The sequence below is a fragment of the Mytilus edulis genome, chromosome 7 (genome assembly GCF_963676685.1).
Source record: "Mytilus edulis chromosome 7, xbMytEdul2.2, whole genome shotgun sequence".
Taxonomy (NCBI): domain Eukaryota; kingdom Metazoa; phylum Mollusca; class Bivalvia; order Mytilida; family Mytilidae; genus Mytilus; species Mytilus edulis.
In genome coordinates, this window is record NC_092350.1 from 85041175 (window position 1) to 85065297 (window position 24123).

General features: G+C 32.1%; 1 protein-coding gene and 1 long non-coding RNA gene across 2 annotated transcripts in view; both read right to left on the bottom strand.

The window, feature by feature from the left end:
* Window positions 1-4716: 4716 nt before the first annotated feature.
* The window catches only part of LOC139483465 (uncharacterized), a 49739-nt gene continuing 30332 nt past the window's right edge, over window positions 4717-24123 (bottom strand). The window contains exons 10-17 of the mRNA XM_071267486.1: window positions 14937-15390; window positions 13613-14385; window positions 11305-11335; window positions 9933-10204; window positions 8668-8695; window positions 7233-7559; window positions 6157-6456; window positions 4717-5053 (exon numbers count right to left, since the gene is read on the bottom strand). Of these exons, the coding sequence (XP_071123587.1) occupies window positions 4719-5053; window positions 6157-6456; window positions 7233-7559; window positions 8668-8695; window positions 9933-10204; window positions 11305-11335; window positions 13613-14385; window positions 14937-15390 (2520 nt within the window). The 3' untranslated portion in view covers window positions 4717-4718. The remainder of the gene's footprint in view (window positions 5054-6156; window positions 6457-7232; window positions 7560-8667; window positions 8696-9932; window positions 10205-11304; window positions 11336-13612; window positions 14386-14936; window positions 15391-24123) is intronic.
* Window positions 19088-20264, bottom strand: LOC139482421 (uncharacterized). Its single transcript, XR_011654858.1, has 2 exons — window positions 19931-20264; window positions 19088-19491 (listed from the first exon to the last, which is right to left on the bottom strand). It is a non-coding gene; the product is annotated as an uncharacterized lncRNA (long non-coding RNA).

Consider the following 24123-nt stretch of genomic DNA (forward strand, 5'->3'; position numbering starts at 1 on the left):
TTGCCTGAAAAAGTTGAAACCTAAGTGTCTTTATAAGAACAAAACTGTCAAAAAATCTTGTTTTATGAAATGGCAATATTTTCTTTATACAAACCGTTGACGTCATCGTCGGCCCAAAGCAATAACAGAACACCCAAAACATTGAATAATTAGACACGTTATTAAAAGACAATTTACAATTTATAATGGAAAATTCACAACGAAAAAATATCGGCGATTCACATTATCCGATGCCAATTGTTTTGGCAACTGTTGATCAAAGATACGGAAAGAGTTTGGCTGGTCCGTTGACACACTTGCTCTATGAATTCGTGAAGATTTACGTACACAACAGAAGCTGTATCGACGCTTGTCGTTCTTTCTCATTACTATGTTGAAGCAATCGTTCCGAAAGAAGCACACCGGTGTCCCTCTTTTACTGTAACCAATCATGTAAGATACGTTAACGCATTCGGATAATATAGATTTGTTTTTAACGTTGTTAATATATCTCTGTCAATAGCAAGAATACGTTTAACAATGACAATGTAAACAAGCACGAATGGATCCAATCAATTAAAGACCAAACAGCCTATTGTTTATGTACACCAACTAACGCAACTTGGTAGTGACATAAAAGTTCTATGACGTTGTTTCTACATGTAGCAATGAAAAAAAACGTCAAACTATAACGTCCTGCTTCGCGTTTTTTCATGGATTCCAATATGGTTTACGTCTACCAAGAAAAGATGTATTAAGCGCCGCGCTGATATCTTGAGGAAATTTGACACGAACGGACACAAACGAAACTACTATATATCATTGTATATTTAACCTTCGTTCTAATAAAAATAATAAAATATAAATTTTTGATCTCGAATTTTTGCATTAACTCCGATCTGCATCTCGTTTTTTTTTATCTTTCACATGCGTAGATTTTGTCTTATATTTGTGCCAATCGGCATTTCAATTTTTTATCTTTCACTTGCGTAGATTTTGTCTTTCGTTTTCGCCGATTGTGTACAGGTTTATTAGATAGACGAAAGTTATGTTAATGCCACATTTATGAACCAAAAACTTTAATTTATATATTATACTTTAAATATAATATTAATTTCCTTCTATCTTAAATATTCAGAAATAATGAATTCACAAACTGAATGCAATAATTTCTTTACGTTCGTCTTAATCGGCAAAAATAATAGTACCAAGAAATCCGCCCATGCTTTTGTGTATCCGTCTGTCAACAGTAGCGAATGAGTACGTTGCGGTAAACTTTTGAAATTGACGCGAAAAAAAAACCACACATGCATCTAGTCTGATATAGTCAAATTCTCTGTTAACCAAGGCCATCTTTTTTTTTTGCTAATGAGGAACAGAGAACAAAATCAGATTTTCATAACAAAAGCGGACTGGAATGCATTTAATCTCTTGTATTACTGGATAATAAAGTAGGTGAATATAGTTGTTATTCTTGGAAATTTAAATGTGGGTTTCAAACGTCCAATTTGTGATTATTTTTCAAATAAGGCGCCAGCAAGAAAAGTTGGTACTATGACGTCAGATGCAATGCTCTATAGAAAGACAACTCTTTTCTTCAAAAACGAACCAAAAAAAAACCCATGAAAATTGCTCATTACTTTTTTAAAAGGTCGGTGACATACACCTTTTTTGGCTTTATTTTAAAGAGTACACATGGCACCTTCCTTCTTGACATTTTAATGAAGAAATCATTTGATATTTTTTTTTTAATTCTGGAAACGTTTTTCATTTTTGGCTGGAATGAAATAAATCATTTTTTTAAAGATCAAAGCAACATGAGTCTTAAACCCTTGGATCTGTATTTGATGGATACAAATCTATTGTTTAACGTGAAACAAGAATTATGCTTGTAAGTTTGATATTAATAATGATTTTTTTTAGAGTTTAGATAGCAAGCAAATATTATGTTAATATTCGGGAAAACACGAAACTGAGGTTGCTATAGTGACAAAACTAATTCGGTGACCCCCAATTTTGTTCATCATATTTTGTTCCTCAAATCATGAAATATCTTTAATCAAAATTTGAAGGAAAAATCACTGGTAGAAATGAATAGGCTATTTGGTCTTTAACATATGTTAACATTTATATAGATATTAATTGAAAATCATCTGTATAAGTATGTGAATAGAACGCAGAAAATCACGACATTTTCGATACACTTTGCTAAAATTTGAATTCCTAGATATTGAATTCATTGATATACATGATATGAAAGCAAGCAAGTGGATGGGGTGTGGAACTGTGATTTTTAATAATGAAGGTAGGCCAAAGAAAGCCAATCTTTGGAGAAATACTTGTAAATGTCTATGCATGTGTCATGTTTGTAACTCCAACAGGGGAGACCTGTTATTTCTTGAAGCCGGGATATATCGTTACGTTGTCTTGTATGATCATTATTAAAAGTGAATTCATCAAAACCCCAGATCAATTCGATGATTGAAATCATACTGAAAAACATGATATATGTGAGTTACACACTTGCTAATGTTATTCCATGTGGGACATGTTTGTCAATTGTGTAATAGCTAAAGTACCACTTTTCAACCACCTCTGAAAAAACCTTTCTAAAATTGCAATTTAACCTTACATATAAAAGAGAGGTATTAAACCAAAGTTTATTTCATATCACTGTTCGAAACAACACTTCGACCTTTCTGCATTTGGTAGGCTTTATTTTGTGCTACATTGTACCCAGTCTGTGCAGATTATTGTTTATTTTTTTGTCGTCTTTGTTTTGCCCTGGCTCCGAGTTTATGAATGTGAATATGCCCTTTGTATCTTTTAGCTCTGTTTTTCTCGAAATCGATCATTTGCAAAGACACTTTTTGTTTGTCACTTTTGGCATTTTTGTTTTTATGGTGAACACAACAAATGACATATTGTTGACTGTTGTTCCCCCTATTTTTGACATTTTGATGTATTATGTTTGTTTGTTTTGTTCACACATTTTTATCAATATAATGGAATATTATACTACTGTCATACACATGATAGGTTTAGCTGGCTATAAATACAGGCTTAATATTTAATTCTACACAAGGCCATTCCTGTACCAAGTAAGTACATGAATATATGAAAATTAATGACAAGTAATAATATATGACAATTGTTTTTATTCTACATAAGGCCATTTCTGTACAATGTAAGTACATGAATATATGACAATTGTTTTTTATTCTACATAAGGCCATTCCTGTACAATGTAAGTACATGAATATATGACAATTGTTTTTTATTCTACATAAGGCCATTCCTGTACAATGTAAGTACATGAATATATGACAATTGTTGTTTATTCTACATAAGGCCATTCCTGTACAATGTAAGTACATGAATATATGACAATTGTTTTTTATTCTACATAAGGCCATTCCTGTACAATGTAAGTACATGAATATATGACAATTGTTGTTTATTCTACATAAGGCCATTTCTGTACAATGTAAGTACATGAATATATGACAATTGTTTTTTATTCTACATAAGGCCATTCCTGTACAATGTAAGTACATGAATATATGACAATTGTTTTTTATTCTACATAAGGCCATTCCTGTACAATGTAAGTACATGACTATATGACAATTGTTTTGATTCGGTTGATGTGTTTGACCTTTGAGTTCTGCCATTTGTTAAGAAAATCTCCGAATAAACTTTTTCTTTGAGTTTGGTGTTTTTGTTATTTTACATTTTCTTCTTTACTTTAGATGTACGAATACAATGCTTTTAGATAGGTTGGCCTGTTAGGTTCAAACTGTCGATGTTTTGTTTTTTGTTTGTTTTGTTTGGGGGGGGGGGGTCAATCGATCAAAACAAGAACATTTCTTAATTTATTTTTGTTCCATAAGAACTCGTCAAAAGTTTATACATATATAAACAAGAAAAAGACACTACTTAAACACACAAACAGTGATAAAATAACAACATCAAAAACACAATGTAAATCTTAATTTTATAAGAGATGAATAAACATGATCAAGTCACAAAATATGCTAAGGACTTTTATATACACATCTAAGATGATTGAATACAAGGAGAAATATATTATATGTGAAATTAATATTATGGGATTCATATAATTGTCGCAAAACCTTTTCGGACAAGATTATACAATATATAGACATTAACATGTTCATATTGAACCAATAGAAATATCTTATAAATGAACGAACGAATGAGTTCAGAAAAAATACAAACTGTACCAATTTTGATATTGGTGATGAAATGAACAGTTTTTTTTTTAAATAATTCAATTTCAATTTACAAACTCGACTTCTCTTTAATAAAACAAGATGTTCAAAACAGAAAAAAACAACTCATAAAACATTCCATTTGGCTAGAGATCAATAAATGTTTTTTGACGTTTAATTGCTTCTGTAACACTTTTAAATATTTGTGAACATAATATAAAACATTTACCACTGATCTGTTAGGATTAAAAATCCTGTTTCTGATGAATGAAAGATAAGAACATTACACAGATCAGATGCATTATGTCAGAAACACTAGTTGTGGAAAACCATGTTATATAGCAACAACTACATTTACATAATTAGAGCATATTGTTGCATTTTTGTTAAAAACTCTATTTATGAAGAGATATTTGTATTTACAAATGTACATTTAAAAGAAGTTGTTTGATAAACACCATGTACAACAAAAAAATCAAAAACAGTATGTATTCTTAAATTATTTTATTTATAGCATGTATGAAGAGTTGACATATCTCTACTTGTAACTGCTGTGTTTTCTATTTCATCTGCAAGATCTGCATACACGGAGTCTTTTCCTAAAGCTGTGAGAAATTCAATATATCCCTGTTCATGTTTACGAAACAATAATGTCATTAACGTTCTGTTCTTTTCCTGTGTGGTTTTACCAGTTTCAATCTTTTCCCCTTCATCAATTGACACCACCTCTCTTGATATTAGATGATCTACTATGTTCTTATGATGTATACTAGTGATAATCTTGAGGTAATTCTTCTGTAGACGAACTTTATACAACGGAATATTCCAGTCTGATAAACCTACAAAATATAAAAAGCTTTGTTTCTCAAAAGTGACTTAAAATATAAACAATAATCAGGCTTGGTGAATACTAGGACTATTTTACTACGGGGACTGGAAACTGATCGGTCTGTTGAGATTTTATTGTCCCAATAGCGGATTAGTGATTTTTTGTTTTGATTATGAGATGATCGTGTCACGTGGTTGATTAGATTCGTACATGTAAACAATTGATTTCAGCACATGAACATGTTAGCATGTGTATACCGTTACAATATTATATCAGCTGAAGCTGTGGATTTAAATTAAAAAAAATATATAATTATAGGAACAAACAATTTAAACCATATGAATTATTTAATTATTTTAATATATTTACTAGAAAGAAATGATTTTATATGGGGATGAACTAATAGTAGTAATGCAGATTTAAAAGTAGGAATTTCAAGTTAAGATCTTCAATATTTTAACATAATCATCAAAGTTCTTTTGAAAGTTAACTACTTTCTATCTTATTAAAAAAATATATAATATTAGTCAATTAGTGTAGTTGAAAACAAATATGGTCAAAATGGCGGCGCTTTACTTGATCGCTAAGGAAACAAAGTATGGAAGGTTGATATATCTTAATTAATCTTAATAAAAAACAAATACAATGTAGTGAGCAATTGAAATCTATCTCGACAATTTCAGTTCAAAATTAAACCCTATAATTACAGTAACCCGGGTCTCTTAAAATTTTCCAATAGCCTCATTGTTTTCTTATTTTCGTTGTTACACATACATGTCTTAAAAATACATCTAGCTTCACTTCTCTTTGATAAGAAATACTAAAAAACATGTTCATGTGTTTTTTCTGTTCATTATTTTTTCAAAATGTGTAGTACATGGGGATATCGATCTCGATTATTTATTTTATGGGGATTACACTGATGTTGATACTGGCGATTGTTCTGACCATGATGTGCCATTGACCTTATCAAAGATAGCTAACACAGTATGCTGTCCCGTTCATTCTCAAGTGACTTAAAATACCTCAAAGTAAGTTATAAAGTATGAACATTTATTGTTTTACCAATGAAGTAACCCTACCCTAAGCATGCAGAAATTATCAAGATTATACCTTCATTCTCAACGGGAACTAATGCTGCATTTTGGCTAATTTCTTGTGAATCGCATTTCAAATCATTTGCAAGCTCTTCATATCCATAGGTATTTAATCCATCAACAAGTACACCATACGCAGGTTCTCTCCTTTTAATCACAATATCAAGCAACGCTTTGTTCTGATCATCTTGTCCAGCATGTTGTTCAATACGGTGTCTGTCATCTATTGATAACACCAAATTGGCCATCATATGGTCTAAAATCTGGGTGATTTGTATGTCATGTATGATTTTGTTCTTGTTTTCTCTGATTCTATCTATAAATGAATATATCGGTTTATTAACAACAAAACAATAGTGGATCATCAAGTAAAGCAATGCTTACAATTATCCTACATTATTTTAATGCATCAACTGTTGTTGCCCGAAAAACAGGATTATTTATAAGAAAAAACGTCATTAAATGTATACAAATTTTAAATTCATTTCAGTGTCTTTCGAAATTTAAAGTAAGGTGTCTGCTCTGTGGTCGGTTTGTTGTCTTTTTCGCACATTCCTTATTTCCATTCTCATTAGTATTGCATGAGAGGAAAAACAAAACAAATGTCAGTATATTATATTGATGTCAAGCAGTTCAGAAAGAATCATCATGCAAAATATTCAGTATGGAATGGACGGATGACAAAAACACCCCTTCCAGTTCGTGTATCTTTCTGTTTTTTCTGCAGCAAGTGTTTTCCGAGCTGTCATCACTTGGCGTTTTTTAGCAAGTATTAGTTAAATAGTGAACAAGGTCTGGTTAAGCGTTTAAATAATATGTCAGACAAAAGCGGTAGAGGAGAGATGTGTGCTTAACCATATGATGAAGTACAATAGACACACTTTGTTTTATATATTTCCCTGATTGTATGTAATTTCATTCAACAAACATAACGTCAGTGGCATTGTATAATAAAACTATGTTAGCACTGATTATATATATTTCTGTTATGAATCTATGATATACATATTTCCTGTACTGAATACCTGGTTTAAATAATACCGCATGTAGTGGGTTTTTTTTCATTAACTCAGACCGTTCATAAAGTATTACCTGTAACAATTTCTACTGCTTTAAGTGTATTGGGATCAACCTCCTTTACAACCTCCTTTAAACACCTTACTCCTTTACCAATATTTACAAAAGCTTGCTCAAGTACCCGTATTGTAGGCTTCACTGTTCTGTCTTTCCTCCATGTAAACAACACTTCCTTATTCTGTGCTGTCAAATCACAATCATATTTCTCTTTGATACTCTCTATCTCTTCTACAGACAGTCCAAGTTCTATTCCTAGTTGAAATACTATCTTGCCAATCAGTGGTGTTAATCTATCTAAAATCTCATCTGATGGAATACAATCTAAAATATCGTCAGGAATACCTATGTAAAATAAAAAAAATAAGATAATCTACAGTGAATTTTCCAAAACTTAATCAAAGACTTGATAGTTAGTGCTACCCTGATTGTTTTTTGTACAGCAATGCAATATCAATATTAAAGTTAAATGTGTGTTATGTTGTGAGAACTTGATATAGTCATGATAGTGTTTTGGTCTTGCAGTCATGTTTGATGGTGGAGCAATTATGCTGCAAACATCAAGGAATACTCACTAGAAGTTTTGTTGAAATTGGTTCAATAGTTTGTCTTGTAGAAGTTTGTTTTAAAAATCGACGAAAACAGGATAGTGTATCAATAAACTGTTGACAGAGATAATCTTTCGCATAGTTTACGTCGCTTAATATTGCAATTATCAACATTTCCACTGAACTATCAAATTACAAAAAAATGCGAAAAATACATTGTTTCCCTAGTCAATGTCAACTGGTTTTTGATGATGAGAATTCAACAATTCTTAAACACGGATCCATGAACTGCACACCCTAGTCGCATATCTTAGATGATTTGTCAGATTGAACATACTTTTGACCCTTATATCATAGACTAGATATGGAAGTCATTTCAGATCAACTTAGGGAACTTCCACGTGTCTGATACATCTGAACCTTAACATTTTAAAAACAAAAATGTCTGTGTTCCCATTGTTTGGTGTCGACTAGATGCAGCTGATGTTTGAAAAGAAGAAGAAAATATATATTGCTGATTTCAGATGACAGACGTGAAAATGACACAAACTGCTAACAATTGCTCTCATCGGTTATAGGAAGGTATAAGAATATGAGAGGAGGACTACAAAATATGAGCATTTAATTATTGCACTAATATTACCTCTCTGATATGACTAAAACACAATAACGAAACAAATGACCAATGAACCACGGAAACGAGGTCAACTCAAACCAACCAGACTGGCATCAATTTATTACAGATATTCCATACACAACTGCTTAAAGTAGTTTAGAAACGGACCTAATCATGTTAACCTTGATCACTGATTCGTGAAATACAGTCGAAGGGGATATGTAGGTAAGCGAAACAGAAAGTATTAATATATTGTCATATACAGACCTCAATATATTACACTACTTACTAGATTTAACTTGTTTTATCCGCCTTACCTGCAAATATAATAATATCAAAGTAGAGGTTTTTAAGAGTTTGTGTTGCCAACCTGTATCTACTGTAGTTTTTAGAAATCAGGTAAAATAAGGTTATACTCATAATGTATAGTATTACATATTATAGATTATAAGATGTTAGATTTTATTAGATATTTAAGATTATAACCAAACAAAAAACGTAAAATGTACTTAAGAGTACTTATCCACGGACAGCAACCCAACAACGGCTTATTTGAAAATTTCAGGGTAGATAAATATAATCCTGATGAACATGTCTACCCGATGTCAGATGTGTTGTAAAGGTTTTTTAGTTTTAAAGATATAAACCAAACACTGCATTTCGCCTCAGTGTTCTATATACTTGGTGTTTAATTATCTACCAACTTTGTTATGATATATCAAGAACTAGGTAGATTGCCTCTCATTTTCGCAAGAAAATGTAAGATTTTCAAATACTGGTTTAAATTGCTAAATACTTCAAACTGTATACTGAAAAATTGTTATAACTACTTATATAGTGAATTAGAGAGATGTCCAAATAATAAGTGCAACTGGTTGTATTTTATGAAGAATGAACTTTTTCTTATTGGTTTAGGTGATGTATGGTATAGCCAAAACCTGTGACCTGCCTGATGTATGTTTTGCTGTCATAAAGCAATGTTTGTACGATTGTCTAAAACAAGAACTTGATGTTCAGTTGCATATTTCTTCAATATGTTGTAATAACAAAAACATGTTTGATAATTTTTGTCTGCAATTTTATTAAGCAAACCAACTCCAAATGTTTTTAAAAAATGTATAACAAAAATAAGATTAAGTAGCCAAAACGTATCTATATATCTTTGTTGAGTTATGTGTACTATTGTGTGTCTGTTTGTCTTTCTAATTTTATTTTCGATTTATGAGTTTGACTGTCCCTCTGGTATCTGTCGACCTTCTTTTGAGACCATCCATTATTATTTGTGATGTAGACACTAAATATGTACATCATGTATATATAAGGTTTTGGTATTTTCAAATGCATTTTTTTATGTCAAGGTCAGATGAATACTGCAAGACTGAAATGTAAACCTTAAACCATACGATATGCAAAATTTAGTTTTATGTTAAGAGATGAATACAATTGTACAAGTCCATATGACTTACAACTGACCATACGGTATGTCAAAAAGTTATATATACGATATAAAAAAGATAAATACAATTGCATCAGTCCATTGCAGTAATTACTTACCACACATAGTTTATGTGTTGTTATTTCCATTTCCCTCAATCCATTGTCTAAGTCTCCAAAACTGATTTCATTATTCTCTTTTAAATGCATAAGTGTCATAAATTTGACAATCTGTATGTTTCCTTGGTAATTGTCTTCCATGTCATTCCATACCATTTCTTCCATTTCAAGATGGAGAGCCAAATCGTGTAGCATGCGTGTCTCACAATTAACAGACAGCCGGAACAATTCTTTGTCACTTGGAATCTGAGATAATGCATCTTCACTCAAACCTAAGATTAAATCAAAAACACATATGCTTTGTAAAGAATAACTTTAATACACTGAGATCAGTTGAAATAACTATTCAACATTGATAGTTATTGGGTACGCAATATTAGCACCAAATGCAGGAACCTAATCATAATTACTTCGAACGTATGTTCACAAAATACACAAACAAGTGCTATCTCAAATATAGCACATACTTTAATCTATTGACATCCATCATAGACAATTTACTAATAAGACATATAGGATACATTGTAGTAATTTAAAGCAATTAATCTAAACTAAACTTGCAAAAAAGAGGGACGTAAGATACTAGAGGGACAGTCAAACTCATAGATTGAAAATGAAGTGACCAACTCTATGGCTAAAATAAAAAAGACAAACAGACAAATATTAGTACAAAAGAGTAAACTTAAATAACTAAAGACTAAGCAACATGAACTTCACCAAATCATATACTTTAAATGTAAGGTTCCAGTACATGTATTTTAAGTATTTGTTAACTCAAAAGGTAAAAATGTATTGCTTTTCCACTCACTCACCCGATGTTCAAATATTGTGTAATCGTTATCAGCACGAAAGCACACCAGTAGCAAGGTTTATGACAAGAAATATGAAGTACATGTATTTAAAGTAGCTGTTAACTCAAAAGGTAAAAATGTATTGCTTTTCCACTGATGTTCAAATATTGTGTAATCGTTATCAGCACGAAATCACACCAATAGCAAGGTATATGACATGAAATATGAAGTACATGTATTTAAAGTAGCTGTTAACTCAAAAGGTAAAAATGTATTGCTTGTCCACTGATGTTCAAATATTTGTAATCGTTATCAGCACGAAAGCACACCAATAGCAAGGTTTATGACATCAAATATGAAGTACATGTATTTTACTTAGTTGTTAACTCAAAAGGTAAAAATGTATTGCTTTTCCACTGATGTTCAAATATTGTGTAATCGTTATCAGCACGAAAGCACACCAGTAGCAAGGTTTATGACATCAAATATGAAATTGGATATTTTCATACTAGTAAGTTAAATGTTAAATGTTAAACCTTGTCAATAACCTGCTATTGCAGAGAGATAATTGATACATTTACCTGGACAATTAGCATCACACTGCTTTTGTTCCTGCAAAATAGAAAATAACTTTACAAGTATTTGTATAACTCCTGTAAGCAACCTACTTGCTCATCGGTCCACAAAAACACATTTGATTTTGTAAAATGTGTGAAACTAATGACACAAACACATATAATAGAAACAAGTGAAACTGCGAGCTACTGCTCACTGATGATACTCCGCCGCAAGTGGATAATATTAATAGTGTAAAAATATGCAAGTGTTCGGTAAACAGGAAGTTGTCGAGTGATGAATCTGAAAACGCATCACAATGTATAGCTGACTTATATAAATCCTGAAACCAAATTTCAGAAATCCTTATTGTAGTTCCTGAGAAAAATGTGACGAAAATTTTCAACTTGGCTATCATGTGTAAAATCATACAAGTGTTCGGTAAACAGGAAGTTGTCAAGTGATCAATCTGAAAACGCATCACACGGTATAGCTGACTTAGATAAACCCTGAAACCAAATTTCAGAAATCCAAATGTATTGTAGTATCTGAGAAAAATTCGACGAAAAATATTCATGGGACAGACGGACTGACTGACGGACTGACGGAAGGACAGACAGAGGTAAAACAGTATACTCCCCTTTTTTAAAGCGGGGTATACATATACAATAATTGGCAAATGCTTATAGTTACTACAAGCAAAGTCAAGTAAATATTATCAATATCAATCTGCTCATCTACCTTACACAAAAAGGTTAAACAAAGAGGTGTCATATCAACATTATCATCCTTTGTCCCTCTGTCTGATACATTTTATGTTTAGTTACTATCATACCAACATCAGCAAGTTGGTACAGATATAAATTTGTCTCTGAATGTATGAACATTTTTAGGCCAACTAAAATTAATTAGTAGATTTTCATCCAAATTTTTGAAAAAAATGGGGCGGGTGGGAAGATTTTATTTTTTAAATTTTATTTCATATGAAACTCTTGTCACAAGTTCTGCATACCGCGGGGTATGTGCTAGTGGAAAACAAGCTTGTATAATGTATATACATGCTGTATAAGGAATCCGATACTATTTTTTAAACTCTTAAATAAAGATCCATGATTGGTAACCACTGTTACATGTATACATGTAATTGCCGCTTTAGAAACCTATTTATAGTATACATCAAAGAGAAGAGAAATGCTCTCTTCAGTTGGACTAGACCTACACCAAATTTATTTTGATTTCTAAGCAATGGTTTGTACTCCACATAAAATCAATAAAATGTATTGGTAAAATTGTATGCAACCCAAGTATTATGAGTACAAAATAAAATGTAAACTCAGTGTGGAAAGTAATTATGATGTAAAACATGAACTTAACCAAAAATTAGCTGTTGTTTAATGACTATATTGATGGTATTGGGACAGTTACAGAGGGTGTTTGCTGTTTATCAACAAAAACAATAGCCATGGGTAAATATAAGTGAATTAAAATGCGTGTTTGTCGACTTTTTTTTCTCAATATACGGTCATAAATCAAACGAATTCGTGCTTGTGTCAATTTCTTTAATCCAGTCATGTTTCTTGTACCAATTTGTTCTACGATTCTTGCGCTTTGGATATCATTCACAGTCCAAATTTCCTGACACAAAGTTATCGTAAATAACTAAATATTAAAGGAAGAAAAAACACGGTTTTCGATTCACTTGTGACTACCGCAATTTGTGTTAAATGACAAGGCGTTTTACTCGTTACTCGAATATTTCATGCCCTTCTCGTTATCAATCTCTATTATCGGTAGATGATGTTGTCATCATAGAGCAGCAGAATATGTCGACTCAATCATTTGAGTCGTTAGTTTACTCGAAGAAACACAAAAACGAAATTTGAAACCGGAAGTGTTGAATGAAACGAAATTATCGATGGTTCCCGGTAACGGACATGAACAAAATCCGGAAATCGTATTTTTGTTTAATAAAAAAAATCGGGGCGGGACAATTTCAGAGGGGCGGGCGGGGATATAAATTTAGCAATTAATTTTAATTGGCCTTACATAACAACTTCAAAGAGCTTGGTATGAGCATATAGTTTGCTATTTGTTGAAGGCCTTTGGTGCTGAATTTTACGTCATTTGGTTTATGATGAAGAATTTTCACGTTGAAAATCATATACCATATCTTATTTTTTTATATAGAGTTGAAAAATTAAATGTCTAACGAACATGTATAATGCAAATATAATACCAATGTTCTGCAATAAGAGAACTTGGCGCTTATGCGGAGGCTTAGACATACAATTCTAAATATCTCTCATAGATGTACCAATAAAAGTATATAGATACCCTTTGCTTGTTCCAAATTCTCCAGTTAGTTTTAATGTTTTCACCGTGTTCACAAAAACATTCCGCAGCTTCTGAAACCATCTTGTGTTCTGATGTGAAACAGTTTAGTTTCGAGCAGGAATACTCGGTGTGGAAGGGTAACTTGCTGCTGGCTTTACAATGGATGGAGGACTGATAAAATTCGGAGATTCTCTCTAAAGTAACAAACAAACAATCCCGGACACTGCTGGCTATATCAGGTATTATCAGCCCCTTGGAGCGCTTGTGGACTAGGTACAGTAAGATGGAGTTACCTTCTACACAGATAACGATATCATGCTCTTTATCAAATGATAACCCAACAAACCCAGAAAACATAAGTTTCCTTCCACGGTATTGTTTTAATGTCCACATACTGAGACATGCGCATATAAGACGGTTTGGTAAGGCTGGAGGTATGATGGTTCCTTTGAAAACAAAGGCCAAACTAAGTGTCCTCTCTGGTGTACATTCTTTTGTCAAGAAATCTGTATCATTTCTTTGGGTAAGCATACATGGTACAAAGAAGTGTTCTACTGGTAGCTGACTTCCTGTTTTTGTATCATATCTACGCTGTTCAGATACGATATCAAGATGTATCAGCATATCAAATACAAACTCTTTAAATGGTAAAATCTGACAAAATTCTTTTTGTTCCCAAATCTGGTAGAGGTCTTCTTTTTGTATCATTCCATTTTTTGACATCTTTTTGAAGGTTTTTCTTGTTTTACCTTCTTTTGGCCAGAATTCAACATCTATGAAAATGAAAACAAAAAAAAATCTTATGACTTGAAATCAAAGATAAAATATACTTATATGAAAAGGTAATATAAATGAAAGTTTTAATGCTCACCTAGGTCAGGACATGAAACAAAATTATCTTAATACTTCAATAAAATACCTATTTTAGCAGTAATTAAACTTTTTTTATAAAAGGCATTCGATGAACAAAATAGAATCCTTTCTCATTTGGAAGAACATTAACCCATTACATATTTTCTATATTTTGAAAACAGTTTTTAATTTTGCAATCATTTTTTACAAAACATCCATTCTCTCCAGAGGATATAAACATAATAAAATAATTAGCTACAATTTAACAAGTAGTGACGCTATGAATACCCAAAGAAAAGATTAATTTTGACTAATTGTATGATAAAAAGTTCTTACAAAGTTTAAAAGATTAGTGAAAGGCACCGTTTAACAGTCTTCAGTGCTCTGGAAAATTGTTTGTAATCAATATTTTGGTATATTGGTTTTTACCAGCCATATCATCACTAGCTACTCACTTAAAATATATACACACCTGTAATGAAAGATCTCATAACTTCCACCATAAGAAGGGGACTGATGATAACATTATCTCTCAGTTGTGGAGTATCAAAATAAACAATCTTCCCTACAGAATGCTGAAAATGTAGGAAATCAGTCAGCTGTTCAGCAGACAGGACAGACACCTCGCTGATGGCATTTAATTCTTTAACTTCAGCCAATGACATAATTTGTTTTCCCTCTGCCACTAATTCGGCGATCTCGAGCTCTAGTGGAACACAAGCATTGGGCATTCTTTCACCCCAACATGGGTGGTTGAATGTAAGTTCTGTAATTTTTTTCTTCAGAACTTCTATTTCTGGGTCATCTTGATTTTTTGCATTGACAAATATTAGAGGTCTAAGGACCAGATGATGTTGTCCCTCGTGGTCTTTAAACAACTCCACTATTCCACTATAAAGCTCTTCACGTCGTGTCTCAACATTCTCCTATGAAAACATAAAAAGGTTGCCAAATAAATTAAAGACCCTTAGTGAGCGCACTCACATACACCACGTCCCCACATTGTCATTGGAGGAATAAAATAAGTGTAAGAAAAAAAAAGTTGTATAAAAACAAGAGGCTCTCAAGAGCCTGAATCGCTCACCTTAATTTTTTTGGTTAAATCTCTCATCAATGATTATTTTGCCTTTTCAATTTATTTAAATGTTCTTTGAATCGTCCTATTTTCTTCAAAAGCAAAAAAAAAAAATCATTTTCTCCTATGTTCTATTTTAGCCATAGGAGCTATGTTTCTTGACATACAAGGAAATAAAATATAAAATTTATACTAGATACTCTGAAACTCATTTAGCCTAAGTTTGGCTGAAATTGATACAGCAGTTTCAAGGGAGAAGATTTTTTTAAAGTAAGTCAACCTGATGAACAAATAGTGAAAAAAGTCTTTAAAGGGAAATAAATCCTTAAGGGGTCAATTGACAATTTTGGTCAAATTGCCTTATTTGTAGATCTTACTTTGCTAAACATTTTTACTATTAATAGTTTATCTGTATCTATAATAATATTCAAGATAATAACCAAAAACTGCAAAATTTCTTTAAAATCATCAATTCAGGGGCATTATACCTGAAAAACCAGTTACCCAATTGGGCTGAAAATTTCAGGACAGGTAGACTTTGACCTGATAAATACTTTAACTTCTTTGTCTTATTTGCTCTAAATGCTGGAGTTTTTGAGATATAAGCTAAAAACTGCATTTTACCCTGTGTTCTATTTTTAGCCATGACGGCCATTAAAGGACAATAACCCCTTAAGGGGTCAATTGACAATTTTGGTCATTTAACTTATTTGTAGATCTTACTTTGCTGATCATTTTTGCTGTTTACAGTTTATCTTTATCTATAATAATATTCAAGATAATGACCAACCAGATGCTCCGCAGGGCGCAGCTTTATACGACCGCAGAGGTTGAACCCTGAACGGTTGGGGCAAGTATGGACACAACATTCAAGCTGGATTCAGCTCTAAATTTGGATTGTGATTAAATAGTTGACACAGCATAGGTTTCTGACACAGAATGAATGTGGTCTAATGAACTTAAAAAAATTGTTTTACCTTTGAGCAATTCACTATGCTGTTGAATATTAATCCTCTCAAAAAAATGTTTGAAGAAATTTCCTTTTTATTTATGAAATCTGAAATGACAAAAATTGACCCCCCAATTTTTTTTTCACATCCCCCTTTCCCTTATTTCAAAACTGATCTCAATTCAAATTTCTAATGAAGTTTGCAACAATAACTACTCATTTAAATACATCATAAAATATTAAAATGTAAAAAAAGTGCTTGTTATCACTGAATGGTAAAGATTGTTTTAATCTATCAGTTGGTAGTAAAAGTGAATATACATTGTATATTGTATAAAACAATGATTTAAGTTGATTCAACTACTATTCTGGACAAAGAAAGATAACTCCAATTGAAATCCAATTGGAATTTCTTGCTATTGCACAATATTGTGCAATTAGATATTTCTTGCTATTATGCAATACTGTGCAATTGAAAATATTTGCTATTGCACAATACTGTGCAATTGAAAATATTTGCTATTGCACAATACTGTGCAATTGAAGATTTCTTGCTATTGCACAATACTGTGCAATTGAAGATTTCTTGCTATTGCTGAATACTGTGCAATTGAAAATTTCTTGCTATTGCACAATACTTAATATAATAATTTTGGATCCTGATTTGGACCAACTTGAAAACTGGGCCCATAATCAAAAATCTAAGTACTTGTTTAGATTCAGCATATCAAAGAGGCCCGCCCAAGAATTCAATTTTTGTTAATTTCAAACTTAGTTTAATTTTGGACCCTTTGGACTTTAATGTAGACCAATTTTAAAACGGGACCAAAAATTAAGAATCTACCTACATACACAGTTAGATTTGGCATATCAAAGAACCCCAAGGATTCAATTTTTGATGAAATCAAACAAAGTTTAATTTTGGACCCCGATTTGGACCAACTTGAAAACTGGGCCAATAATAAATCAAAGCGCGAAAGCGCTGTAAAGGCAGTTAATTACAGGTTGTGTGTATTTCTAGTCCAGTTATATCATTATCTTCCATAGAACAGAGGTGGTTTGTAGTATTTAAGATTTAGAGTTCTCTTGTAACTAGTTCACCTATATCTATAGTCTACTGTTTACAGTATATTTTCTGTACCTCGCCATGAAATGCATTTTTAAGAATAAGAACTTTTCCTTTTTAATATAAATAAAACTATTGTTAATTATTGATTATATACACATATTCATTTACTCCTATCCTATGAAAAATAATTCGCAAAGATTGACTAGTCTCCGTACTGTGTTTATTGCTAGAACATCAAGTACTAGTAACATAAAAGTAAATGTACATAATAACATGTCAACTCTTTTGAAGACAGAACTTTTTTTAAATTCTCCCTCCAAGCAAAATTATTTTTCAGTATAAACATGATAAAGTTATCTACCGGTATTAATGACCTAGAAACTCTCAAGAGCCTGTGTCGCTCACCTTGGACGGTCTATGTGCATATTAAACACAAAGGACACATATAAAATGACAAAATTGTGTTTTTGGTGATGGGGATGTGTTTGTAGATCTTTCTTTACTGAATATTCTTGGTGCTACAATTATCTTTATCTATAATAAACATGGCCCAGTATTTACAGTTGGAAATATTTTTAAAAAATTAACAAAAAATACAAAAATTTATGAAAATTGTTAAAAATTGACTATAAAGGGCAATAACTCTTTAAGGGGTCAACTTAAAATTTTGGTCATATTGACTTATTTGTAGATCTTACTTTGCAGAACAATATTGCTGTTTACAGTTTATCTCTATCTATAATAATATTTAAGATAATAACCAAACTCTGCAAAATTTCCTTCAAATTACTAATTTGGGGACAGCAATCCATCAACGGGTTGTCAGATTTGTCTGAAAATTCCTGGGCAGATAGATCTTCACTGAAGAGACAATTTCACCCATGACAGATTTGCTCTAAATGCTTTGGTTTCAGAGTTATAAGCCAAAATCTACATTTGACCTGTATGTTCTATTTTTGGCCATAGTGGCCATCTCGGTTGGTTGACCGGATCAAACCACACATTTTTTAAATTAGATACCACAATGATGATTTTGGCTAAGTTTGGTTAAATTTGGCACAGTAGTTTTAGATAAGATTTTTTGTAAAAGTTTATGGATGACGAAACCAAGTGATGAGTCAGGTCAGGTGAGCTAAAAAGGAGTTTTTAATCAAGGTAGCAATGACATCTGGTGGCCATAATAGCTGTCTCATTAGCATTTTAACCACTTCCCATATTTGCTTTTAAGACAATACAAGAATATTATTCAATGCAAAAACAAAACTTACTTGTAAATATGAAATTCTCTTTACAGTATGAGTTTTTCTCATTGTTGGAGATTGTACAGTAGTACAGTCCTGTAACTGCTTATACCCATTTCTTATTCCCTTTAGTTTGATAAACTCACAGAATATCATATATTTACATTGTGCCACATCTCCTTATGTTTATATGCATTACAATAACATGAACAATTGTAATTCAAATCTATATATCAAAGCAAAATGAATTTCACTACTTTCATTCATGCATCCTTTGGCAAAATACAAGTTCTAAAATGACACAATATATGTTTATTTATATAAAAATAAAATTTAGTTTTCGAATCTTAACAGGTATAAAAAATGCACAGCTGTGTCATGATTTGTGAAATCTGTGCTGAAAGGTGTTTGAGTAATTCCATCTGTGAACCTCAACATTAGCTCGTCAGTTGGTGGTGGACAGTTATAAATCTTTCCTGCAGGATGAATGTCTGTTCAGGAAAACCAATTTCACAAATCAAAACTTTCCTTTAGATTTCTCCTACAATATTCATCCAGTTTAGTTCTTTTGGTTGAACGGGACACCGTCCTGATTTTTAATTTTGTAAACCATTCATTCTCTTGCTTACAAATGGTGCATGAAAATAGGATGGGAATGGCAGTAGACAAGTCTCTTTAAAGTGGGTTTGTGCCCTGAAAAAAGTTTTATAACATTAGCTTTTTTGAAACTTGTGAAAGACTTGTGCAACACACATACCTAAATAACTATAACATAGGTGTAGAGCATCATTCATGTCAATGTTTTGTTCCTGTTTACATTGTCATTGATATTTTTCAAGAAAGCCCGAGGCATAGCTCATGAATTTTTGTCATTACAACCTAAATTAACATAATTGCTGCTAAAATAATTATCAGTATAATATATCTCTTGTAGAAAAAAACATACAATTGTAGTATTAACCAAAAAATGTCAAACAGATGATATTGAATCGTAATCCCAAAAGTTATGACGTCTTGAATTCACCCCCCTTTTTATTTCAAAACGATAATTGCGGTTGCAAACACTTTGGTTTACTTGCATGGCGATTATATAAATAACAGTATATATTTCTTAAAGAAAATAAAGTTTTACCATGAATAGTTTCCTGAACGTAGTCGTTTTCAGTCAACTGGTCAAATGTGCCTTGCAAACAACAGCTGATTGATATGGGATCGCACGTGGCAATCTACGTTTGAGCCATGGCGTTGATTCAACTTTTCCTTCTTATTAAGTCATTTAGAAATGCAAGTCCTCCTCTTAAATGACACTCAGGTACACACCAACAAGGACTAGACATCATTAATTGTGTGGTTGTTTTGCAGTGTAAAAACGGAAGTTAAGGACGGAACTGACTGGTCTCACTAATAAGAGACAAGAAGAATTTTAGAGACAAACAGCGACAAGAAGATTAATTTAGTGACGAAGCAACAATAACTAACAAGGGACACGCGAATCGTAATTCTCGCACGAGGCTTTTCTCATTTGATGTGATAGGGTGAAGCTACACCTATCAAATATGTTCCTATGAAAAAGAAGAATTTCACTGTTAAGAAGGAAATGATATTGCATGGTTTTGTTTCAATAAATTCTTTAAAAGGAAATTGGAAATTTTTTGTTTTGATGGCCAATTTTTAGCGTGTGCATAAAACATATTTTTTTTTTATTTAATAAAAACAGAGACATTGTATTATATGTCTCTGATAAAAACTAGACAATCCCTTTCTTCTTAATAATTTTTTTTTTTCTATCAATATACAGTAATATAAAAAATGTTTTATAACCGCCCCTATAATAAAAAATAATGCATGTTTTTTTTTAATATCTATTGCGAATAAGTTGTTGCAATGACATTTTTTTATTTATGTATAGTCACTATATAGTCTTCTTGACGCTTCTTCTTGTTAAATTAATTATATTGTCGCTTCTTATCGCTATTTTAATTTTATTGACGCTTCTTATCACTTTTTGACGCTTCTTGTCTTTAATTAGTGGAACCCTATTCAGGAACGATAATTTCATATTTTACATAACTGAGACCCAAATAACGATAACGTCATATGGCTTCACGTACTTAAATACTTTAAATTGTATATAATGCAATATAATTCACGGTCAGTCGACTTTTAATTGTAATATCATGTTATATCAACGAGTGAAATGATTTTAAAATATCTTTAGATCACAAATAATACTCGAAATTGAACGGACCTCTTTCCACACGGAATTCGAATAATGCTAGTTTGTAATCAAATTGACTGCTTATAATGCAAAAGACACATTAATAAACAGATTTTTAAAACGAACAATACACACTGATCGTTTCTTTATTTCCCAATGTAAATGAAAGGAACAAAAACCATTTAATAACACAAAAAGTAGAGGAGAAATTTAAACATTTCCGGATCTATTTCTTGCAAAATGACCCCCAGCAAAGATCTGCGTAAGGAAAGATGAACCTCATGACTTAAAAGTCTGGCCTAAAAGCACTGCCTTTAAAAATCTAAGTACATTTTTAGATTCAGCATATCAAGGAACCCCAAGGATTCAATTTTTGTTAAAATCAAACTAAGTTTAATTTTGGACCCTTTGGACCTTAATGTAGACCAATTTGAAAACGGGACCAAAAATTAAGAATCTACATACACAGCTAGATTCGGCATATCAAAGAACCCCAATTATTCAATTTTTGATGAAATCAAACAAAGTTTAATTTCGGACCCTTTGGGCCCTTTATTCCTAAACTGTTGGGACCAAAACTCTCAAAATTAATACCAACCTTCCTTTTATGGTCATAAACCTTGTGTTTAAATTTCAGATTTCTATTTACTTATACTAAAGTTATGGTGTGAAAACTAAGAAAAATGCTTATTTGGGTCCCTTTTTGGCCCCTAATTCCTAAACTGTTGGGACCTAAACTCCCAAAATCAATACCAACCTTCCTTTTGTGGTCATAAATATTGTGTTTAAATTTTATTGATTTCTATTTACTTAAACTAAAGTTATTGTGTGAAAACCAAGAATAATGCTTATTAAGGCCCTTTTTCGGCCCCTAATTCCTAAACTGTTGGAACCAACACTCCCAAAATCAATCCCAACCTTTCTTTTGTGGTCATAAACCTTGTGTCAAAATTTCATAGATTTCTATTAACTTAAACTAAAGTTATAGTGCGAAAACCAAGAAAATGCTTATTTGGGCCCTTTTTGGCCCCTAATTCCTAAACTGTTGGAACCAACACTCCCAAAATCAATCCCAACCTTTCTTTTGTGGTCATGAACCATGTGTCAAAATTTCATAGATTTCTGTTAACTTAAACTAAAGTTATAGTGCGAAAACCAAGAAAATGCTTATTTGGGCCCTTTTTGGCCCCTAATTCCTAAACTGTTGGGACCAAAACTCCCAAAATTAATCCCAACCTTCCCTTTTGTGGTCATAAACCTTGTGTTAAAATTTCATAGATTTCTATTCATTTTTACTAAAGTTAGAGTGCGAAAACTAAAAGTATTTGGACGACGACGACAATGACGCAGACGACGACGCCAACGTGATAGGAATATACGACGAAAATTTTTTCAAATTTTGCGGTCGAATAAAAACTGCAAAATTTCCTTAAAATTACCAATTAAGTGGCAGCAACCCAACAATGGGTTGCTTGATTCATCTGAAAAATTCAGGGCTGATAGATCTTGACCTAATGCACATTTTTACCCGAGGTCAGATTTGCTCTAAATGCTTTCGTTTTTGAGATATAAGCCAAAAACTGCATTTGACCCCTATGTTCTATTTTTAGCAATGGCGACCATGTTTGTTGATGGATCAAAACTTCGGATACAATTTATAAACTACATACCCTAAGGAACATTCAGTTAAAGTTTGGAAGTATTTGGCCTAGTAGTTTCAGAGGAGAAGATTCTTGAAATATTTTACGACGACAGAAGACGACGACGACAACAGACGACGACGACGACGACGACGACAGACGACGGACGACGACAGACGCCAAGTGATGGCATAAGCTCACTTGGCCCTTTCGGGCCAGGTGAGCTAAAAAGGGAATCATAATTTCCTGTCAATATGCGCATCTACACAGTATGTCCTTATTATCTACAAGTTTCATGAAATTCTGTTGGGTGGTTTCAGAGGAACTGCGATGACAAACTGTTGCAGAAGTACATTGAAGCAAATAAGTTCAAAGGGGCGTAACTCCTAGAAAAAAAATGAATCGTAATTTCCCGTCGATATGCACATCTACATAGTATGTTCTTATTATCTACAAAGTTTCATGAAATTCTGTTATGTGGTTTCAGAGGAGTTGCAATGACAAACTGTTGCAGTAGTACATTGAAGCCAATAAGTTCAAAGGGGCGTAACTTCTAAAAAATTGAATAGTAATTTCCTGTCGATATGCACAACTAGATAGTATGTCCTTATTATCTAAAAAGGTTTAATGAAATTCTGTTGTGTGGTTTGAGAGAAGTTGCGATGACAAGAAACAGGACTGATGGATGGACGGATGGTCGGATGGACAGACAGACAGATGGGCCAAAAACATTATACCCTCTGCAACTTTGTTGCATGGGGTATAATAAACTTGAGGCTGTAAAAAGGTTGCATCGCACATCATTATCTAAAAGCATCTTCAATGGGTGTATATTCCAACTACAATTATATAATTAGATTGATCTCAAATTTTCAGAGTAGACATTTCTACTGTTACAGGTCAATTTACAACTTTAGCCTAGCTCTTATACTTTTAAAGATATTTCCGAAACTATTAAGGATGTTCGCTTGTCATGTTTTGGATTGTTTGTCAGATTTACGGAATCTTGTGATTTTATCCATTCGAATGCCTTAAACAAATTCGCCAATTGACCCCCATTTTTCTTTATATGGATATGGATAAGCCATCTGTTAAAGTCTTATACAATTTTAATTATATTTTAAATGTTTTTAAGAACTTAAACTTGTCAATGATAAAGCTTTGATCAGTCAAGAGAGACCATTTTCCCGCCAAAATGTCAATGGCTATTATATAAAAAAACAAGCACATTGACCTATATATTTGTTTGCTCTTTTTGGTTCCTTTATTAATCCCCTACATTCCAAGGGGAATACAGTGATATTAAGGTGTTTAGAATATTTTTAGAAGATGTTTTTTGTTATTCACAAGTGTACTACCTACATAGTTAAGAAACACTTGTAAACAAATATATTTTAATAAATCTGCAATAAATCTAAAACAGTTCAAACTATTAAAAGCCAAATAGCCAGTAATTTCAGTATTTTC